This window comes from Parambassis ranga, unplaced genomic scaffold, assembly GCF_900634625.1.
Source record: "Parambassis ranga unplaced genomic scaffold, fParRan2.1 scaffold_65_arrow_ctg1, whole genome shotgun sequence".
Lineage (NCBI taxonomy): Eukaryota > Metazoa > Chordata > Actinopteri > Ambassidae > Parambassis > Parambassis ranga.
Window position 1 is genome coordinate 141533 of NW_021144809.1, and position 21352 is coordinate 162884.

The following is a 21352-nucleotide window of genomic DNA, read 5'->3' on the forward strand; positions in this document are numbered from 1 at the left end:
TGATCTTTGAAATCCTAACTCTCTAACAAGGTCCACTTTTAATCTGGTGATACATGATACAGACATTTGTTCTAACTGATAAATGACACTGCACCTGCAGAACCAGGATTCTAAAAACAATCAGAACGTACCAGAACCAGAGCTGCAGGAGAAATTCTCCATCACAACTGTACTGATTAGAGGTTTAGTATTTTTCTGACCCAACAGTAGCAAACATTGCATGCAATGATCTGTGCAATCCTAAAAGGATCTTCCTCCATGACTCTTGAACCACCAACAAACATTCTTTATCGCTTTTTTAGGTAAGACAGGAACAATGAAGAACCTGAAGGTGAACATTTATCAAGAGCTGAGGTAATAAAAGTGTGTGGATTTGACTTCAATCCATCACTGTAAAGAGACAGTTATTTGTACATCAGTTTACCCAGAGTCCGTACATTTCAGGCAGTGGTTCAGCACGGCCATTTTTGTCTGGGTCCCTGCACATCCTGTATACAGGGCTTAGTGATGGGGCTCCTGTCCAGAACTCCACAGTTTAGCTGCAGCATGGTGGTCTTTGGTGTTATAAAAGATCTTTGCAGCACCAAAGCTACTTGCTGGTCAGCCCTCCGTTTCTGGCAAAGGGCCAGAATTTGCCTGATTTTCCTATTGCCAAGCAGCGGCCCTGGTTCTCCATAAGGTGTTTTTGAACAGCTTTTGGTCCAGCCCATCACAAAGGACCTGTTTGCCTTGAGAGACCCTATTAGAGGTATTAAGCCCCTGACAACATAGCTCCTAGGATCATCCAGGCACTCCAACTGAGAGCGGTGCATGACGTGCATCAGCCAGTGCCCTGTCTTTGATTTCCCATTTCAGGTTTAGTTGGTCAGACAAAGCAGGAAAAATCTAGATAGCTTGACATCTGTGCTTAAGTCCAACAACATATATATCAAATACAAATGTAGCTTAACTAAGAGATTTTATTGAGTAACAACAATAAAATATATACATAATATTATGAACAAGAAATTAGACATTTCGAAAATAAGAACTACTGATTGTTACAGTTGTTGTGCATCCTTTGTATTACTGCTTGAACACTTACTGTGTATTATTGAATATAATACAATGAATTATACAAACAATTTACTCTAAAATAATATGCATCAATGTGAGGCACAGAAATGTGCTAGTACAAATTTGATTGATATTACTGACTAACTACAACAAACCATTCTGCTTCTGAATGCACACAGTGTGTCCACACATACCTCCATTCAGTATTCACAGCATTTAGGAATTTCATACAGTTCTATTGTGTTTGGCTCAATTTATCTCACTAGCTAAAACAATTTCTTAAAGCACAGTGTTTGAGGTAGTGTGTGTGTGTGAGTGTGTGTGTGTGTGAGAGTGTGCATGTGTGAGTGTGTGTGTGTGTGTGTGTGTGTGTGTGTGTGCGTGTGTGTGTGCGTGTGTGTGTGTGTGTGTGCATGTGTGTGTGTGTGTGCATGTGTGTGTGTGTGCGTGTGTGTGTGTGTGTGTCTGTGTGTGTGTGTGAGTGTGCGTGTGTGTGCGTGTGTGTGAGTGTGCGTGTGCATGTGTGCGTGTGTGTGTGCGTGCGTGCGTGCGTGTGCGTGTGAGTGAGTGAGTGTGTCATTGGCATTATATTATTTTTTCATTATCTTCTGTCGGTCCAAAAACTTCTGTCGTCTCTCCATTGGAATCTCATCCAGACTGATTCCATGGTTACTGGCCCTGGGAGACAAAGAACAGTCACAATTTGAAGTAAAGTGTACACTACCCTATGACAGTCTATGCCCCCATTGTTCTATTGTTTTTACATTTTAAATATATCTTAATGTTGTTATTAGATGTTTGACATAAAACTTGCATTGGAGCAGCTTGGAAATATTACAGTCTGAATATCAACCACAAAAGGTATCCATGAAACTGCACAAGTTTAATCTTTGATAGCAAAGAAGCACAACCCTAACACTGTGTCTGTATAAATATTCCCAGGTCTTTGTACTGCTGGACATCCTCAGCCTTTGAACAAATAACTTATTATTGTTGGGTTATAATTAGCAGAACCAAAATGGATCCAGGTGCAAGAAACCTTCTTCATCTATGTCACAGCAATAATGAAAATGTTAACATCTGATGGAGTTTTGTAGATTGTGTGTGTTCTTACCCTCCAGTGAGATCTGGAGGAACAGGCAGAGGTTTATTGAAATCATCTCGACCCATAAGCCAGTATGTGTCCTCTGTGCCCTTCACCTAAGACACAAATAAGCATAAACAAACAGCCTTAACCTGACAGGTCCAAAGAGAACACAAAACCTTCTGGTAACTGCATGACCCACAGCCTGAGCCCAAGTCCCCGAGTGGAGTTAGTTTTAAGTCAAAACAGTCATTTCCAATAGCCGGCATGTAACTGTGTTAACATATTAGTTACTCTCAGATGACAGAAGAGTACATATACATTTGTTTTGGGTTAATACCTGAGCATGAGAACGTACCTGTGCCTTTCTGGTGTCTATGTGATATCCCAGTTTGAGACTAGTCAGGACTTTAACTGTGCTCAGGCTGATGTGGATCCTGTAGGCTGGAAGCACAAACACAACTTCACACCACATAATCTCTATAGCTTACAGCCAAGTACAGACAAAGGAAGAAGATAATTTCATGTCTTTTCCTTGTCAATGTCCTTATTTGCTTTACATACGCAGGCCGGAGGCTTCCATGTGAGAGGCCGTGGTCACTGTGTCTCCAAACAGACAATACCTGGGCATTGTGAGGCCAACAACACCTGCTACCACTGGACCTGAAGACAGGCAGAGAGTGAGACTCTGTGTGCGTCTTTGTGTGTGTCAGTCAGTCTGTTTGTACCTGAGTGCAGTCCAATGCGAATTTTGACTTTAATCTCTGGCATGTGTTTGATCTTAAAGGCTCCTATCACATGCAGGATGTCCAGAGACATGTTTGCCACTTCAGCTGCGTGTTGATTTCCATTTCTGTTAGGAACACCTGAAGCCACCATGTAAGCATCTCCAATTGTTTCAACCTGTGCACAAAACACACATACGAACCGCTTACTTGTATAATGTACATGTGCCTCGTACCTTCTGACGTTGCATATAGTAAATACCACCTATATTAACTGATGCTGGCACCCAGTATCCAACAGCAGTTTTCCCCACCCATACACCTATGTCTAGTCTATTCTGTGCATGCACTAATTGCTTTTTATTTTAGCACCCTATGTATATATACCCTTATGCATGCTATGCTGTCTGTTCCAATGTTGCTACTGGATACCTGAATTTCCCCTTGGGGATCAATAAAGTATTCATCTATCTATCTGATGTATTCATATGTATGTTTCCAGTTAAAAAGCACGATAACAGAAAGATGTAAACTTCACTATAAGAACACAGCTGGTATATTCAGGTTCAGGTCATTGTTTTTGGACCGAAACATCTCAGAACTAGTTTATCAGATAATACTTTCTCTCTGGATGGAAATACTCTGGCCTCCAGTATGACTGTGAGGAACCTTGGAGTTATCTTTGATCAAGACATGTCGTTTGTCTCTCATATTAAGCAGGTCTCCAGGACCGCTTTCTTTCACCTGCGTAATATTACTAAGATCAGGAGCATCCTCTCTCAGAGTGATGCTGAAAAGCTCATCCATGCTTTTGTCACTTCAAGACTGGACTACTGCAACTCTTTATTGTCAGGATGTCCACATTACTCCATCAACAGTCTGCAGCTGATCCAGAACGCAGCAGCTAGAGTTCTGACAGGAAGCAGCCAAAGGGATCATATCTCTCCTGTCCTAGCGTCTCTTCACTGGCTCCCAGTGGACTCAAGAATACACTTCAAGATCCTTCTTCTAACCTACAAGGCTCTTCATGGACTTGCTCCATTGTATCTGCAGGACCTGATTGTACCATATGTTCCTAATAGGACACTCAGATCTCTGAGTGCAGGTTTACTAGTAGTTCCTAGGATCCATAGAAGTAGAATGGGAGGACGAGCTTTCAGCTATCAGGCACCGCTATTATGGAACCAGTTACCAATCTGGGTCCGAGAGGCAGACACTGCCTCCACCTTTAAGACTAGACTTAAAACTTTTCTGTTTAGTAAGGCGTACAGTTAGCCTTAGACCTAGTGTGTAGCACAGCTATGCTGCTCTAGGCCTACGTTGTCGGGGGGCACAAACATGATCCACTGAGCAGTTTCCCTCTCACCCTCTAACCTCTCCTTTTCTCTCCTTAGTCTGGCTCACACTGGTCTCAAGACCTGGATGCTGACCTGCAGTCCGGCCCGTGAAGTCTCTCCTGCTCTACGTTGTCGGGGGGCACAAACACGATCCTCTGAACACCCTCTGACCTCTCCTCCACTCTCCTTAGTCTGGATCATACTGGGTAATATCGTCTCATAATCTGTGTTAACTGTCTTCCTTGTAGTTCTGTGCCTCGCTCTCTCTCTCTCTTTGCAGGTCTCAAGACCTGCATGCTGACCTGCAGTCTGGTCCCTGATCTCTCCTGTGCTCATCGACTTCACTAGCCCCTGCTGCTCATCTTTACTATCAAATTACTATTCCTACTTATGGACCGACGATATATATAGATATCTATTGCAATATAATCACTGTTTCATCTGCTGCATGTTTGCTCTGTACTGTATCATGTTTGTATCATGTTTGCTCCTCTCTCTCTCTCTCTCTCTCTCTCTCTCTCCTTCATCCTCTCTCTCCTTCATCCCCTCTCTCTCTCTCTCTCTCTCCCTCATCCTCTCTGACTAGCAGCAGGACTGGTTCCCCCTTAAGTTGACGGGTCCTGCTCAAGGTTTCTTCCTCTTAAAGGGAGTTTTTCCTTGCCACAGTGCTCTTAGGGGGGTTCCTGTGAAGCGCTTTGAGACAATGTCTGATTGTAATATGCGCTATATAAATAAAACTGAATTGAATTGAATTGAATTGAACTGAAAGAGTGACAGAAGAAGAACAAAACTGATTTCAGAACGTCTTTACCTTGTAGACGTCATGGCTAGCAATGATGGCATCAAACATGGTGTACAGGTCATTGAGGAGGTCCACCACCTGCACACACAATATAAGTTATACAGTGACCAGAAACGATACATGCTGGTGTTGGTGCAGCGTGTACCTCGATGGGTTCACTGAGTGCTGAGATGGTCGTAAATCCGACAATGTCACTGAAGTAAAGGGTGCAGTCTGAATAATGTTCAGGACGAACTGGCTTCCCTTTTTTCAGAGCCTGAGCCACAGATCTGTAACACATTACAGCTTTAACATGTAGACACTAACAGTAATAATAGAAGGCATGCATGTGATGTCATGTACCATTGACTGTGGATGTAAGACATCCAAGGTTTTACAGACTGTCAAAATCTAACCAGAGAAGAAGCTCATGGATTGATGCTGAATCCAGAAGCCAAAACTTCATGCCGACATACTTGACATGGGGTAAATGCTGTATTGATGACTTGTCCAGTAAATATTTAGCATAATTCCTTTATGCTTTATAATCCTTTATTTCTTCTGTGGATTTCCCCTGCGGGGGACTGATAAAGGATTATCTTATCTTATCTTGTTTGAAAACAGCCTCACTCAGCCCTTTGTTCGTTTAAACAAAGAGAGGAACGGTCAGCTAGATGAAGACTATTGATCAGTTTCTACTTAATACATTTACAATGTTGAGTAATATCATCATCTACCTGTGCCCACACTGACCTACAATATGGTGAGTTTCTGTTTGGAGGGGAACAGGCAACAAACCTGCACTTTAAAGCTCCCCCTTCACATCATGTTAGTCTTACTTTGGGAGGAGTTGTCCAACCAGCTTCTCTGTCTTGTTCCTCTCAACCTCCAATTCATCTGTTCGTTCTCGGATCAGATCCTCCAAATTTGAACTGTACTGTTCCAACATTCGCAACATGGAGTCGATGATGTTTGCCCTCTTTCCTCTGTTAATACCCCGAAACTGGAAACACACACACCAGGGCATTATATGGGAAAATCAGAAGATACTTATGTACATTTGAAAAGGCAGAATCCTCTTGAGTGAATTTGCCTCACCTGTTTGAAAATGTCATCAAAATTTGGCCTCATATTCGGGTCTTCATTCCAACATTCATTCATCAAATTGAGACACTCAGTAGGAGCTTCATCCACTGACACAAGTGGCCTGAAAAGTGGGGGAGGCTGCTTCAGACGCTCCACGATCTCTGAAAGACAGACAGTAATCAGAGAAACAGCTGTTCAGAAAGACAGACACAGAAGAGGGTACTGCTTCAAGAACAGAGGGCTGTCACACAGCTGCACAGTCTCACCATGGGCTGGCATGTCCATCATGGCATATGGCAGAGTTCGTGAGATCACTTCCTGTACGATTATAGAGAAACTGAAGACATCGCCAGCAAAGGACCCTCCTCGAACAGGATTTCTCAAAAGTTCTGGAGCTGTCCACAGCAGCTCTGAAAAATAGAGACATAGTGTGGATGATAGGATTTCACTGTAAGCTTATGACAGAAAAACTGATAAATATGACAAAACACTGGGACCATGATGATTTATAAAATAAATCTTTGATGCTTTTACCTTGTGGGTCCTCAGGAAGGTTGATACTCTGAGCATTAAGGATCATGGGAAGCCCATAGTCTGTGACTTTCAGAACAAAACGCCCATCAACTAAACAGTTTGTGGACTTCAGGCGGCCATGACTCAAACCTCGCAGATGAAGGTACTTCATTCCCTGCCAGGCAGACAACTGATGATGAGACTTCTCAGACTTAGTCAAAATAAATCCATCAAACTAACACTAGTAAAGGATTAAAGAAATACAGACAAAACTCTCAAACTGAACTAAAGGATCCACAGAAAAACCCAGTGTCGGACTGTACAACAACACATCAGTCAGGACCTCTGCAGGTAGCTGCTGATCTGTTACCAGATCATCATTCAGTTTCATTATTAGGACAGTTTATCTTCTTATTACAAAAATCATAAATCTATCTAATAACAGAAAGCAGCACTTTCTCAGCAGTACTTTAATGAGGTCCATGAGCAGGGAAGACTTGAACATCCAGTCTAGTCTCATATCGCTGTCAGCTAGCAGGTCTGAGAGACTTCCTCGAGGGCAGTGTTCAACCACCAGAGCAAAGATCCCTGAATCCATAAACAGACCCAGGTACAGGTTCAGGTTCTCATGTCGCATCTCACGTAACTAGACAACAGACAAAAGAACATATGAACTATGGTTTTATGTTTCAGCAGCCAGGTAGCTCATATTATGCTCCACATTTACTCTGCTTTCTACTGTGTGTCTGTATTTTTCCTGCATGAGGGATATTGATGGCTCTGTACCTGGCTGAACAGACTCTGGGTGTTTTGATTGACAGCTGTTGTTGCATTTCCACCAGCAATCTTCTTTAGCCAAACCCAGTCCCCCTGGTGAAACAGCACATTTAAGAAGAGAGCAGAGTGTAATAGACTGTGTCAAACAGAGTGCATCCGGAAAGGAAGACTCTGCTCTCTCTACACAGCAAGGCTGGAGCTCTGTCAAAGTGACCATCGGCCCTTTACTGCAATCGCTCACATTGGCCAGGCAGCCGGTTCTAGGAAGTGTCCTAGTGGTTCTAACCATTTACAGATGATGGAGGCCCCTGTGCTCATCAGGACCTTTAATGCAGCAGACAGTGTTTCTGTACCCTTCGTACGATCTTGTCTCAGAGGTCTACGGACAATTCCTTGGACTTCATGACTTGAATATGTGCTCTATGCAGTGTCAGCTATTGGGCCCTATATACATATGTGTGCCTTTCCAAATCATGAATGAATTTGAAAATTAATTTATTCCATTTTGGAATAAGGCTGTAACACTTTCCGGATGCACTGTAATTACGCATTTTGTTGTACCTCCAATATTCCTATGTTGGAACTTTCAGGTGATGTCAGGATGTAACTTCGAGCAACTGAGCGCAATGGAGTTTTAATTTCCAGAAGACTCCTCATGATTGACTCATCATTCAGTTTCTAAATACACAAAAGCAAGAATTATTTCACCATTTTTGCCAGTGAACAGCAAACATATGTCTAATAATAAGAATTCTCCAACCTTCCTGCTGACTTGAGTATCAATAAAGACAATATCATCCAGAGTCAGGATCAGTTTGGTGGTGCTTGAAGCTCTTTTGTACTTCCTGTACACACAGATTATTGTTATTGGTATCATCATTATCACACACATTTACAGCAATAAATCATTGAAACTTGACTGAGCATCAGAAAATGAGACTTTTGTTAACCTGATCCCGTAGAAAAAAACTCCCACTAGACCACAGAGAAACAGGAAGATGAAAAATATCGTCACTGGGTTTAAACCTGCAGATAAGTACATTAAAAAAATAGTTAAATCAGACATTTTCTCATTCCCTGTGTTCACATGTGACAATGTGGGGTGTTCTTTATTTATATCCAAAGCATTTAACAGGGCCTGAAGGACCCAAACAGCAGCTATATGAGCACCTGTGTGAAGTCTCTAGTAAAGTGTTTGGTGCAGCATGTAAAATGTATATAACTTCATATGATGTAACGTATGTATTCGCTTTATGTGGGAGGGGTATTAGAAATGAAGACTGAAACGTTTCCAATCTAAACCACACAGTTGACAGATACAACTGACACAACCTACAAAGTTCAATCTTGCCCTCTTGTGGGACTAACAGAAACTCAAAGCTCCCACCCTCCCTGTGGGTCAGTAAACACACCTCCGATGCAGGCCTCCTCTGGATTGAACCAACAGAAGCTGGCTTTGGGGGGTTTTCCCCCAGGAAAGATAATCGAGTTGCTCAGCGGTCTTAAGCCTCCAATCATTCCAGTGGTGTGCGTCGGAGCTAGTGAGTGTGTTGGCACGAGGCGGTCACCATCACTGTCCAACAACAAATACTCGGCCTGCAGGCCGAGCCCATCTTTGCCTCCATGCAACACCTGAAAGTTGAAGAGACGACCTGTTGAAACGGACTCCTAAATGTATTCGTTAAATATATTTGAAGATTCATTGGAAAGCATTTCATACCTGATTGAAGCCCTGAAAATCAAAGCCTTCATCTGACTGGGCGAGCTGTTTGCCTTTCACCCAGTGCCCGCCTCCTGCCTGGCGACGCTCTTCCACTGCTTTAGCAACAAAGTACACCATGTTGAAGATGGTCCCAAACATCGGGGACACCTGTAGAGAAAATCCAGGAACTCCATGAACATAAATACAGGTAAAGACAGGAGACAAGAAAGTATTTGTTCTGTGTGCTATAGCTTTTGTTTAGACCAATAAAAAGTATGTATTTATTGGTTCACCTCTGTTGCAGAGATAGCAGAGCGAATCTCTCGGCTGATTTGAGCCTCACGAAAAGCTTCGTAGAAACTCTGGTCAGATGCCATGGTAACAGTCAAGACAGCGCTGTAGGCATGTCGAAGGTTTGTGCTGTTAGTCAGCTGGTGGAATACTATATCCTGATTGGACAGAGAATTCAGATTCATTCAAACATGCAACATTAACCGTTTCAGTGAAAATCATGTTTGTGTATCATATATTTTTTATTATTGTTTAACACTTCGTTTAATACGTTCCATGAAGAACAGTCAATACATTTGGCGTTAACATGATTGGTTTACCTGGTATGGCATGGCATACAGCAGGGTGTCATAAGGAATAAACACATAGCCATCTGAAATCATCCCCATATCCAGAGCAGCCAGTAGGAGCTCTTTCTGATCTTCTCCACCAATCAAAACAGAGCTCATGCACATGATGACCACTGAGAAAGAAAAACACATTTTAAATATGTTTAATTAAATATTTTGTCTTTCACTTTCATAGCACCTAACAAATTTAACATTGATTCATGTGCACTGTTCCAAACGGACTGATGTGGTGTGTTAACATTTACTGAGTGCTACTTCACAGTTATCTCCTGGCTCTAACCTTTGACATTGTCGGCCTCTCGAATAATGTTTAATGCCTTCCGAGCCCCATCCTTGTTTGTTGTTTCCATGGTAACCACTGGGTCTATTGGCAAGCCCATGGCCCTAAGAGCAGAGGCCACTTCTTGTCCAGTGCTTTCCCACAGGTCAGTTGGACCTGATGACAAACAAGAAGAGGAAGAGTAGAGAAAAGCCAACATTAGGAAAAACTGATTCATGCTGTGCAGAACGAATGAGAGGATGCAGGAGTCCAGGTTAGAATGGAATTATTTTAAGGGTGAAGACAATAAGTTTAGATGATGCTGTTACTAGCTCAGCTAGGGGGAAAGGGGAAGAAAACATTAAATCCAAGAAGAGCGTCTGGCTTTCAAAGCATAGCATCTCTTTACTTGTTTGGTTGTGATGGATACAAAACAATAAAGAAAAATAAAAAAATAAAACACACAACCTTGATGTAAAACAAAACAACTGCCAGGCTTTAGTGACACTGCAATACTAAACATATAGTATAATAAATAGTATAATAATACTAAGAAGCTAGAGCTAACTCTAACCAGCTAGTTCACCGGAGAGATCTCAAACACAGGTGCCTCACAAAATACTAAACTAACTTGCAGAAGTGTTTCTTATTCCTAACACAGTTAATCACCAAGACGGCATGACAAAGCTTTGGGATGCTGGGGAGGACTGCACACAAACAAAGTCTCTTCTAAGCACCCTCCCCCAGAACGAATGTCATGCCACTCATTAAATGGAAGCGCCAGCCGGAGAAGCACGGCTATTGGTTTAGTTCCTCTCTGACAGCCAACCGCAGGGGAGCACCATTATCTATAGGAACACACTGATACGCACACGCTCGTCATCATGATGCCAACGTAAGGGGGGCAGGTCCACACAAAACAGAGGAGTGAAACCAAAAGCAAACCAAACCCTCAAACTGAAAAGGCCTGGGCCCGTAACAGTTGATGATGAATGATGCTGAATTTGTGAAGGAGAAATAAAACCTGAAAGAAATTCTTTAGACTTCCTACTATGACATGGATCATATGCATGTAAATGCAACGGGGACAAGACATTCTGATTAAATAAATAGTCTGCAGGACAAACAAAAACAGATCATACACCTGTCACGATATCACATCCTCACCTGAGATGACAGCGACGTGCGCCCAACGGAAGAATCTCAGGACCGTGAACAAGACTCTGCTAGGAGGAGTGATGGGTGGCAGGTTTGCCCAGTCAGCATCCAGACAGCCAGGAGATGCAAGTCCTGCCTCCCAGTGCTGGGCAAACAAGGAGGCAGCATGACAAAGGGCAGGGTTAAAAGGTCCGATGAAGGCGTGACCATACCCTTCCATCTCACCGAGGCCTATCAGAGCTGAAATAAAACCAGAGAGCAATTATATGGTTTAAAAATCATACCATGGCCAAAACCTGTGAAAGCTTTCAGTCTGTGTATGACCCAGACACCACAGTAAATTATGGACTGGTCTCTGCCCATTTACTTCTAGTACTTCTGTTACTTGACCTGTTTGAGGTGTTCCAGGATCCAGAGCCCCCCGCAGCACAGAAACAGCACAAGTCACTAATGACCTCCTCATGGCATCAGACCGTGGGCTTGTCTCTGTACTTGTTCTACTGGACCTCAGTGCTGCCTCTACAACTACCGCCCATTCACTCATACACATTCAGAGGCAATGTAGGTTAGGTACCTGGCCCAACGACATACGACAATGACAACAACCAAGAAGAGCAGGGTTTGAACCACCGGCCTGTTATCGGACAACTAAGCCACAGCCACCCTGTCAACATACAGTCTGTCTGTCTGTGGGTTTTCCTGTGTTCTTGTCTACAGACAGCTTCATGTACACGTCCTCAATACACTTCACTGCTGCCCTAAAGCACATTTTATAGGAGTTCTGTTATAGAAAATGTTTTAGTTTGTTGGACTTTAAAGCCGTTACTTTGCATTACCAGATTATTTAACAAACCTTTGGAGGCAGAGCAGTCCTCATCCAGCAGCTTCACATCGTACCAGTATCCTCGGCTCAGGCTGCTGTCGCTCCGTAGTCGTGACAATGCCAGGTTGGCGGCTGCTGTTGGCATTGCACGGGAGAACAATGGGTCGCATGACCAAGGACCAATCAGGGCCAGCTTGAAGGTTGCTGTCCAACCTTCTGTAATGCATAGCAACCACAGAAATGATCCTAGCAACCATGGAAGCTGCATCGTGACGACCTGCGGAAGATTGATTTCATTACACATTATGAAGTTATTGAACATGTTTGGCTTACATTGACACATAGTTGTGATTGATTACATCGAATCAAAACAGTAAAGCTGTAAAGTTCGATCAGTATTCTGCATGCAGAGCAGCAGCTCAACAGTCAAAGTCAAACCTGCAACATTCTTGAAAGACAGTCAGTCACCTGATCTAAAGCCCACTGAGTACACGTCTACATGCTGTAGAGACCCTGCAGCGCAGAGCGCAGGTCTGTCCACACTGGCTGCAACATGAAAACCTGGAGCTTCACATATTCAGTAGCTCGACATAGGTTGTTATCTCAGAAGCCAGTTGACTGCTGTGGCCTCTGCCCTTTAAAGCTCACTGACACCATTAGCTAATGCTAAGGAGCACTAACAGTGCTAAGTATAGCAACAATGCTAACACTCTTAACTTAGGCTGATGAAGGAACATCATTACTGCATCAGGACAACTACTACAAGTTGGGTTAGGGCTCTGTGACGTCAGCATACAGCTGAACACACAGCTGCTGATCAGCACTTCGTGCTTGTTAAATGATCACAATGCCTCTGAATGTTGGTTCCTCCTTTTGAAGGTGTGTTTGCCTTCATTGGGGCTGGATATGGTTCTCCTCTGGCTTTGTTTGCAATAGACCACGTTAACCCACACCCAAAGTGAAACAACACCGGCAGCAGGATGAAGGCCACATGTGTACCAGATGATGGTGCATGCTGACATATTAATCTACATACAGTCCCTGAGAAGAGGGGCACACTGAGACCTCTTCAAGTCACCAGGGACCGTTAATGAAGCAGCACACTGATCTGTCTTAAAGTGCTGATTTGTGATATACAATCATACTTCATTTGTTACATGTGTCACATGTGAACAGGTGAACTTCTCTCAGGGTTCATGACCGTGAACACACAGGTGAGGAAATCAATCATTCCTGAAGAGCACAGCATGGTTTTATGTAGGGTCCCTGTTGGTGATGCATGAAACTTGCAAGGAAGCAGTGACAAAGAACATGTGGGACAACCGAAGCTATGCACGTTAGTCTTGTTAATTATGATCCGCGACTGTAAGTACATCTCTTATCCTTTGCATTGGTTACATTCACATAATTCTTCACTTCACACGCATAGATCAGATGAACACAAAGGAACATCAAGCAGCTTTCAGGAGAGCAGACTCTAAAACCTGAACTGTGTTCCTGACTGTCAGGCTGAAATGTGACCTATTAAACCTATAAAACACAGCACACACACTTAAAGCTGTGAATGTGATCCATTAAAGCAAATGAGATGTCATAACTGCTGTCACACACTGTCCTACAGGAGCACATTCAGCGGTAGACTGAGACTACGAGGAGCAGCACAGAACGCCACAGGAGGTCCTTCCTGCCAGTGGCCATCAGACTGTATAACTCCTCCCCTTTCTGTAGGGAGAGGAGCTAGATAATCATGTCAGGCATCACTGTCATTCCCTCCACTTGTCTATATTTATATTACTTAGCACCTTGTGTCCATATCTGTATCCATGTATCATATACTGTGCTCATACTGTGTATCTTATCTTATCTTATAAAGTCCTGTAATATAAAACCAAATTTACAGTACTTGTTTACCAGAACTGACCTTCACAGATAACAGTTTTTACTTAGATCAGGATGGATTACTTTGCTGATAAATGTTCAATCATCAGCAGGTTTTTCAGAATCTCTTCAACTCAGTTTCAATCCAATTATATTTACACAGCACCTTTCACAATCAAAACTGTCTCAGGGTGCTTTACAGAAACCCAGAATCTGAACCCCGAACAAGGGGGTCAGGACCTGACCCAAGAGGACCATCCGGCTGATAGTGAGCCAGGTAGATGAGGAGAAGGTAGACAGGACAGAGAGGATGGAGGAGAGAGAGGAACACACATGCAGCAAACATTACACAACACAGGACAATCATGGCTATCATTGGAATGCTGAAAAATGATGTATTGATCCTGTAACTGATCGATTTTACCCTGAGAATAATAAGGAAGTTAGTACCTTTGTCTCAGAGCTTCATCTGTCCAACGAAAACCCGTCAGCTGCAGTCGTCTGAAACGCAGTGGTACAGTGCAGAAAGTGCTGATGTCAGGTCAAACGGGGAGCTTTACTGTAATCTCGTTTGCAGTTCAGGAGCAACTTTGGCTCCAGCATGGAGTTTGTAATGAGAGGATGACTCTGAGTGTTCAGCACCCGTCCTTCATGACAACTGTGGGCTGATGAACAGGAGCTGAATCACATTCACCTGGTTAGACTGGTGACCTTCAGCTGCCGGACTCCCAGTCGAAAACACTTTCAACTAAAATACTGTCCTGTAAATACTGTAAATACTAATGTTCACTGGGGGCAGGGTGTGTGTGTGTGAGACAAACATACGAGGCAGTGAGAACACTCATTTAACAGTCACAATAATTCACTTGGTTCTGACTCAGGCTCAGTTTGAGCCTCTGTAACAGAGCAGCTCCATGTTCTGAGTTTTGAGTGTGTGACTGTCGGTCCTGTGATGAATCCAGGATGAGCTCTTAATCCTGCTCAGGATTAAGACCATCACAGATCACAACTCCCAGCTGGTCTGCAGCCAGGAATAGAGGCAGGATTAGACCTGTGGTCCGTGGCCTGGAACAGCCTGGAAGGTGACAGCAGTGCCATCTGGGTCAAAGTACCTCAATGAGGTGCAATCAAAACTATCCAAAACGATCTTCACACCACCAGGAGGCGCCAATTCTGCAGCCCAAAAAAAACAGGAGCACTGCAGAAGAGAAGAGATCCCCCTGGGATCAATAAAGTATTCCTGATTCTGATTCTGAAGAGAAGTATTTTGGTATCAAGTCACTGGAAGCACAAGTTCAGGGGGTTCAGTTTTATTTACACCAACAAAAAACACAACAACACAAAGACCTGATCAGCGGACTGGATCTGCTCACACTGATGCTGCTCACTGAAACAGCTTCATCAAGTTCAGTCAGTTTATTGGTCCACAAGGTGATTCCTGATTGGCCAGCAGGAGAATCACTAGACATGCGTGTCCTCAAAGGGAGATCTTGGTGTTCCTGAAGCTCGAGTTGTCCCTGTAATGAAACCATTTCTCAGTCAGCCTGAAAAGTTTCAGCAGCTCTGGCCTATGAAACATCAGTGTGCCACATTATCAGAGACAGCTGCACAGTATTTAGACTATATGGCCAAAAGTATTTGCTCGTCTGTTTACATTCATATAAAAGGAGGAAGGGGCCATCCCCACAAACTAGCATCGGATTGTCCAAATCTCTCGGTATGCTGAAGCCGGTTTTACCAGAACTAAGGGACCAAGCCAATGCAGTCAGACAAGGAACCCGAAACTCCCAAACCCAGACTCATCCTCTGCTCTACAGTCCAGTGGCGGCGTGCTTTACAGCACTGCATCCGGCGGTTTGCATTGCACTTTGTGAATGTGGCTTCGATGCAGCTTCTTGGCCATGGAAACCCGTTCTCTATGCACTGCTCTTGGGCTAATCGCTAATTTGGAGGTCTGTAGCGATCGCCTGTGCAGAAAGTTGGTGACCCTGTGCGCACCATGCACCCGCTGACCTTGCTGTTATTATTGCTTCCACTTTGGTGTAACACCACTGACAGTTGACTGTGGAATATTTAGTAGCGAGGGAATTCCAGAACTTGACTTGTTGCACAGGTGGCATCCTATCACAGCACCACACTTGATTGTATACACCATGGCCATGGAAGTGATTGGAACTCCTGAATTCAATTATTGGATTGGGTGACTGAATACTTTTGGCCATAGTGTGTATTTGGTAACCATCAGTACAGCAGCAGTACTGGTCCTACTCTGATTAGTACCTGAGGCTGTCGTTGTGAGTCTTGTACTCCATGATGGTGTTGGCTGGAAGGTTCAGGACTCGTCTCAACGTGTCTCTGATTCTGGAAGTCGTTGTCTGGTCATTCGATGTTCTATTCCAGATTGACAGGATGTCCTCCTAGCAGACACCCAGAAAGAGAGATGGAATAAAACTTGTAGGGTTGAGAGTGAAAACTTTTTATCCTCACACATTTAAATCCCTGTCAGTGAGTGTGTCTTATTTTACAAGACGGGTTCTAAAAGTGGGGGTTGGGACACCCCACGGGGTGCAAGACGATTTCCAGAAATCATTTTTAAAAAATGAAAACGTCCTCTACATGTATCAGGCTCACATTACTAGGCTTGTGCAAAATCGTATCGTGTGCAATTAATCGTCAGAAAAACCGTCACCGATTAATATTTGCCACTTATCGATTACGGCGATTAGAGCCTCGTCATGATGATGCATTTTTGTGTGCGGCGTACTCTCACCATCACCCGCAACCGCACACGTGTAAGCCCACAATAACAATAATGGCGGACGGCAGTGGTGTTTAGTTAATTGATGCAGAGCAGCACGTTCCTAACATAGTTTCGACGTCTGTCACCATAAGCCGGAGTACGAAGAAAGCCGAAGAAAGCGCAGCGAGGACACAATGCCGGCTACAGCTGTAGTATATCCTGCCGCACATGCGTACGCTACATGTGTGGAGCAATGGTTGTTGCCATAGTAACGGAATGTTTGCTCGTATAAAAGGAAGAACTCCGACTGGAGAAACTGCCTCCCGATCTTTATTTACGGACTCCACAGCAAGATAGGAAACATTACAACAGCGAAGTCTCCTCCAGCAGATATTGAAAGAATTCCACTCAGCCGAGATTTCGCGATACGTTTAGTCATCGTGCTGCTTACGACCAAACGAAGCGCTGAAAGGACGTAAAGCAGGTTGATTTGCACAGACACACGTTTAAATGTGGAACTGTCCGGTTTGTTTGTTTGTTTGTTTTTCTGCTGCTGTTCTACAGTCTGAGTGAAAACATGCTCTAGTGTGGGACATATTCAGTCACAGGTTCATTTGCACAGACACATTTTTTAACTTTAATAATCACTGATGGGACTTTTCTGAACTTATTTGTCCTGTTTAATTTTAATGCTGACATGCACCGCTCTGTGACTTAAGATAAGAACATTTGAAGGACAGTTACTTTGAATGTTTGCTTCATTATTATTTTGAAGCAGTTTGTGCCTCAATATTATCAATACATATTTCAAACATGGCTGGTTGGTGCCTAATCACTACTCACCAGCCTGTTAGAATGAATAGTTAACTTGACTGATGATTTGTCAGAATCATTTTGGAACAATGTAAACAATTGTCATCAATTAATCGTCAAATTAATCGTTATCGGCTAAATGCCACAATTAATCGTGATGAATTTTTTTGCCAATTTCGCCCAACCCTACACAATACTGAAGCCCCCGTCTACTCCATCCCCTTCACTCTGAAGTCAGCTGCTGCTCGTCCCCCTGCCCTTAATAATAAATCGCCTGTTATATCATATAAATGCTGTTTCTCTGCTTCTAAAATCAATCTCTCCTTGTACATGTGATGAAAAATAAATAAGGCATATATCCCTTCTGGAAGCTTCTGACACGCTGCTACACGTCGATGTAAATACTCTCATTGACTAAAATGGAAGTGTTTCATGCTTATGTTATGCTTCTGTTACGTGGCCGGTAAACATCCGGCTCACTTTCGAATGTTTAAATGTGGCGACTTTACAAACCGTCACTGGGGCTTCATCAGCTTATGTTATGCATTACTAAAATGACAATACGGATGTTAGGTTGTGTTCTTTTTGTTGCTGCTACACCTGTTTTATATGGGACTTGTGCCTGTGCACAGCATGTGTATGTTGAAGGGACAGTGGGGGGCGCTGTGGTTTTGTGGGTCGCAGGCTAATAGGAGAACCCCTGGTGTCAGACAAACAGAATACCTGGAAGCGTATGGAGACCACAGCTCCGCAGATCTCCTCTCCCACCATGAATTGCTCGCCCAGCATGGCCAGTATTATATTCTCCCAGAATCGACTGGCCAGACCTTTGCGCAGACGGATGATCCACTTCCCTCCACTGCGGTTAGACTCGTCCTGAAATCAGGAATACAGTCAGTGAATCATCCACCTTCTCTCCTTCAACACATTTAAACCCAGTTCTGAAAACATCCTCATCCACCTGGACAAAGACGTAAAAACCTGAGCTGAATGTGACACTAGATCCAAATATCTGCATCTATCCTGCAGAAGAGGACCGCCTACATGTCCACATGACCAGAGCCCCATGTGATGTCAGCCGTCTCTGTCTCCACACAGACCGACAACTGTCCTCCAGCTAAAGGAAGCCGTACTGCAATGAATGTATCGTTACCTCCCACATGGGCTTGATTCCCTCCTTGAACAGGTGGAAGTCACTGTGTCCACTCAGATCACCTGGCCTGACCAGGTGACTGTAAAACTTCCAGAACTGCTCCACCTAAAACACAGGAAGACCAGCCATCAGTCCTGATCACAATGTGGGCAGAGAAGATGGCACGGCCTGCTGGTTCAAGTGTGCGTACCGAGGCCACAGTCCCAATCTGTCGGATGTTTTGTTCATAACTCAGAGAGCTGGCAGGACGACTTGGGGTTCTCCTGCTGTACCAGAAAGTGTAGTTATACTGCAGAGGGTGTTCACCTGCACCAGGACACGCCGCCTGCTGAGGCAGAGAGACAGGCAGGTTAGTGTTCACCTGCACCAGGACGCGCCGCCTGCAGACACACAGACAACCTGACCTTGCGCCGGTTATTGTTGTTGGTCACATCGCTGTTGTCATGGTGACAGTCTGTCTCCTGCTGGCCTTGGTCATCTCTCAGACTGGAACACAAACAGGAAGTGTGAAGGGTCATTCCACGTGGACTCATCCTGCTTCAGGCACATCAGCTGGATGAGTCCAGCTGAACGTGTACTTTTTACATCTGCTAACATCCATGACTACGCATTCACCCGAAGAACCACACGTTAGCTGCCCTCAAGACCTTTAGATGTTTCTTCAGTTCATGTTTGTGTCGTTTTTAAATATAGCAGCTAACAAATCACCCCAGCATAAGCACTATTACATCTACAGGAGTCCTTCATGTCCTCCACACTTGTTCCACATGGTCGGACGCGTCTCAGCGTGAGGTGGCATAAATGTGGTTTTGGTGCTAAGCTTAGTTTTTACGTTGTGTACTTTAGGTAATATAACCCAGACTCGTGCATATTAATCAAGTGTCCAGCAGCCCGGCTTCACACGGAATGACCCTGAAGGTTTGCATCCTGTGACAGAAGAAGGGCTAGTGCAGTGCGAGTGTGTAAAGACTAATAAACTTGTTTCACTGCTGCTTTCCTCTGTATGCATGTAGACATAATTAGGTGACAGGCAGATGTTTCTGTAGAGGAAGTGTGACGTCATCAGGCACACTGATGTGAGTCTGCAGCGACATTTTAATGCTTCAGTCATAAACACAACAACACGCAGCTACACTGCACATAATGAGTAATGAGCTCGTTAAATGCTGACCTCCCCTTCACTCGGGTTATTGCGGTGGTATGTTCACAGGGCGGTGAATTTACATGAGCTCGATCTATTTAAACCCACTGTGGAGGACATTTCCCTGGATCCCTGTCGGAGAGAGGCCACAGCGGCTCCATGAAACCCTGGCACTGCTGCGAAGGTAAAGTTCCGAGTCTGACACCATAAACACTTCGGACCCGGTGGAAATGTGCGGCTGCTGAACGAAATGCGTACATGTGAATTCATAAAACCCGCAAACAAGCACACCGACGACACAAAGTTCAGCATCCAGAACACCGGAAGCTAACAGCCGGAGTAAAGCGGGATATTGACCGCTGAATGTGCCTCTTACCCCTCCAACTGGTTCATGTCTCCCCGTTCTTCCTTTTCTGCTCCGTTGCTGTTTTCTATCACTTTATTTTACTCTGTTTATCGGTTTCTCCTCGTGTCTAACACTGACCGCCACGGACAGGCTCAGCGTCTACCACTATCTCTGCGCATGTGCGGAAGCAGTGGACGGGAGGTGGGAAGGGACACGTTCAATCGTGTTTCGAGTTTCTTTGAGTGTATTTAACGACCAGTGGCGAAACGAAGCAGCAGCCTCCGGGCTCAGACAGTGTCAGAACCTGTAGTTCAGGCTGCAGCCGCTGGGGGCTGGGTCCAGAGGTGAGCCATTTCCCATAGACACCCATGTTTAATGTCCAACATCACAGCAGAATGAACATGTTTACAGCCCGGACGGAGCGTCCCGGAGCGTCCTGGAGCCTGGACGGAGCCTCCTGGAGCCTCCCGGAGCGTCCTGGAGCCTCCTGGAGCGTCCCGGAGCCTCCCGGAGCCTCCCGGAACCTCCTGGAGCGTCCTGGAGCCTGGACGGAGCGTCCCGGAGCCTCCCGGAGCGTCCCGGAGCCTGGACGGAGCGTCCCGGAGCGTCCCGGAGCGTCCTGGAGCCTCCCGGAGCGTCCTGGAGCCTCGTACGGCTCTTCAGAAACAAACAGGTGACGTCACGGAAGCTTTGTCCATAGTTTTTACTGTCAATGGGCGGAACTAAAAATCAGAAATCCCAAATTTCCCTGAGGGACCTTCCCAAAGGGATTAATAAAGTATATTCTAACTACACTTGTTTTTACAAGGGGCCCATATACTAATAAAGCATTCTGTTTCTCCACCCTGGTACATAAGGAACATGCCTTCATGACAACAACCCAGATGCATCTGTGTCTTTGATGAAACTGAAATAAATATTGATTCAGCAATATAATTACATCAGTGAGTCAAAGCTAAGCTGGTCCTGATGGTACACATTAGACTGCCAGACAAAGCTCCACTAGCACATGATGCGAGTGAAATGATTTATTAAAATGATTTATCCTGTATTTTAACTCATGACTAGCTGACAGCATGCAGCTTTCCTTCTTTAGTTCAATGATAATCAGCCCCTCGTTGATGGACTGATGTTAGCGGACCGAAGCTAACTGGTTACTTCACTTATGTGAAACTCATGATTGAAGAACATGATGAAGAACATGATGAAGAGTGGGAACCACCATCAGACCGGCAGCATGCAGCTGTCTGTCCAGTTTGTTGTTACTAACTACGAGGCTCTCATGGACATCAGACACCTTTTAAAATAAAACCAGACAGGTAAGATACTAGAACACACC

General features: G+C 44.4%; 2 protein-coding genes across 3 annotated transcripts; both read right to left on the reverse strand.

Moving 5' to 3' along the window:
• Positions 1–1571: 1571 nt before the first annotated feature.
• On the reverse strand, positions 1572–14334 carry LOC114431264 (guanylyl cyclase GC-E-like). The gene is made up of 24 exons (XM_028398844.1): positions 14271–14334; positions 11973–12219; positions 11129–11359; positions 9983–10138; positions 9673–9815; positions 9355–9510; positions 9080–9229; positions 8772–8991; positions 8310–8385; positions 8120–8204; positions 7921–8037; positions 7369–7452; positions 7052–7228; positions 6604–6757; positions 6336–6479; positions 6082–6230; positions 5823–5986; positions 5150–5273; positions 5014–5082; positions 2869–3043; positions 2705–2803; positions 2499–2584; positions 2171–2256; positions 1572–1734 (listed from the first exon to the last, which is right to left on the reverse strand). Exons 2-24 carry the CDS (start codon positions 12208–12210, stop codon positions 1647–1649), a joined length of 3171 nt encoding a protein of 1056 aa, XP_028254645.1. The 5' UTR covers positions 12211–12219; positions 14271–14334; the 3' UTR covers positions 1572–1646.
• Positions 14335–15114: 780 nt separating this feature from the next.
• Positions 15115–20187, reverse strand: eif4e2rs1 (eukaryotic translation initiation factor 4E family member 2 related sequence 1). Of its 2 annotated transcripts, none has more exons than XM_028398846.1 (7): positions 20044–20187; positions 18931–19012; positions 18717–18851; positions 18527–18631; positions 18097–18249; positions 16101–16237; positions 15115–15337 (listed from the first exon to the last, which is right to left on the reverse strand). In XM_028398846.1, the coding sequence occupies exons 1-7, from the start codon at positions 20058–20060 to the stop codon at positions 15298–15300; spliced, it is 669 nt and encodes a 222-aa protein (XP_028254647.1). In that variant the 5' UTR covers positions 20061–20187; the 3' UTR covers positions 15115–15297. The 2 variants fall into 2 exon arrangements, with proteins under 2 accessions (XP_028254647.1, XP_028254646.1); XM_028398845.1 differs by having other exon boundaries at positions 18717–18854.
• Between the last annotated feature and the right edge of the window lie 1165 nt (positions 20188–21352).

Excerpts from the sequence above, each read along its gene's own strand:
- LOC114431264 (XM_028398844.1), bottom strand. The coding sequence starts at position 12,210 with ATGCAGCTTCCATGGTTGCTAGGATCATTTCTGTGGTTGCTATGCATT. Across the intron at positions 9,511-9,672 it reads TGTATGCCATGCCATACCAG|GATATAGTATTCCACCAGCT; the intron begins GTAAACCAATCA and ends CTGTCCAATCAG. Across the intron at positions 8,992-9,079 it reads ATTTTCAGGGCTTCAATCAG|GTGTTGCATGGAGGCAAAGA; the intron begins GTATGAAATGCT and ends TTCAACTTTCAG.
- eif4e2rs1 (XM_028398845.1), bottom strand. Across the intron at positions 18,855-18,930 it reads ACAACAATAACCGGCGCAAG|CAGGCGGCGTGTCCTGGTGC; the intron begins GTCAGGTTGTCT and ends TCTCTGCCTCAG. Across the intron at positions 16,238-18,096 it reads TGGTCTCCATACGCTTCCAG|GAGGACATCCTGTCAATCTG; the intron begins GTATTCTGTTTG and ends GGTGTCTGCTAG.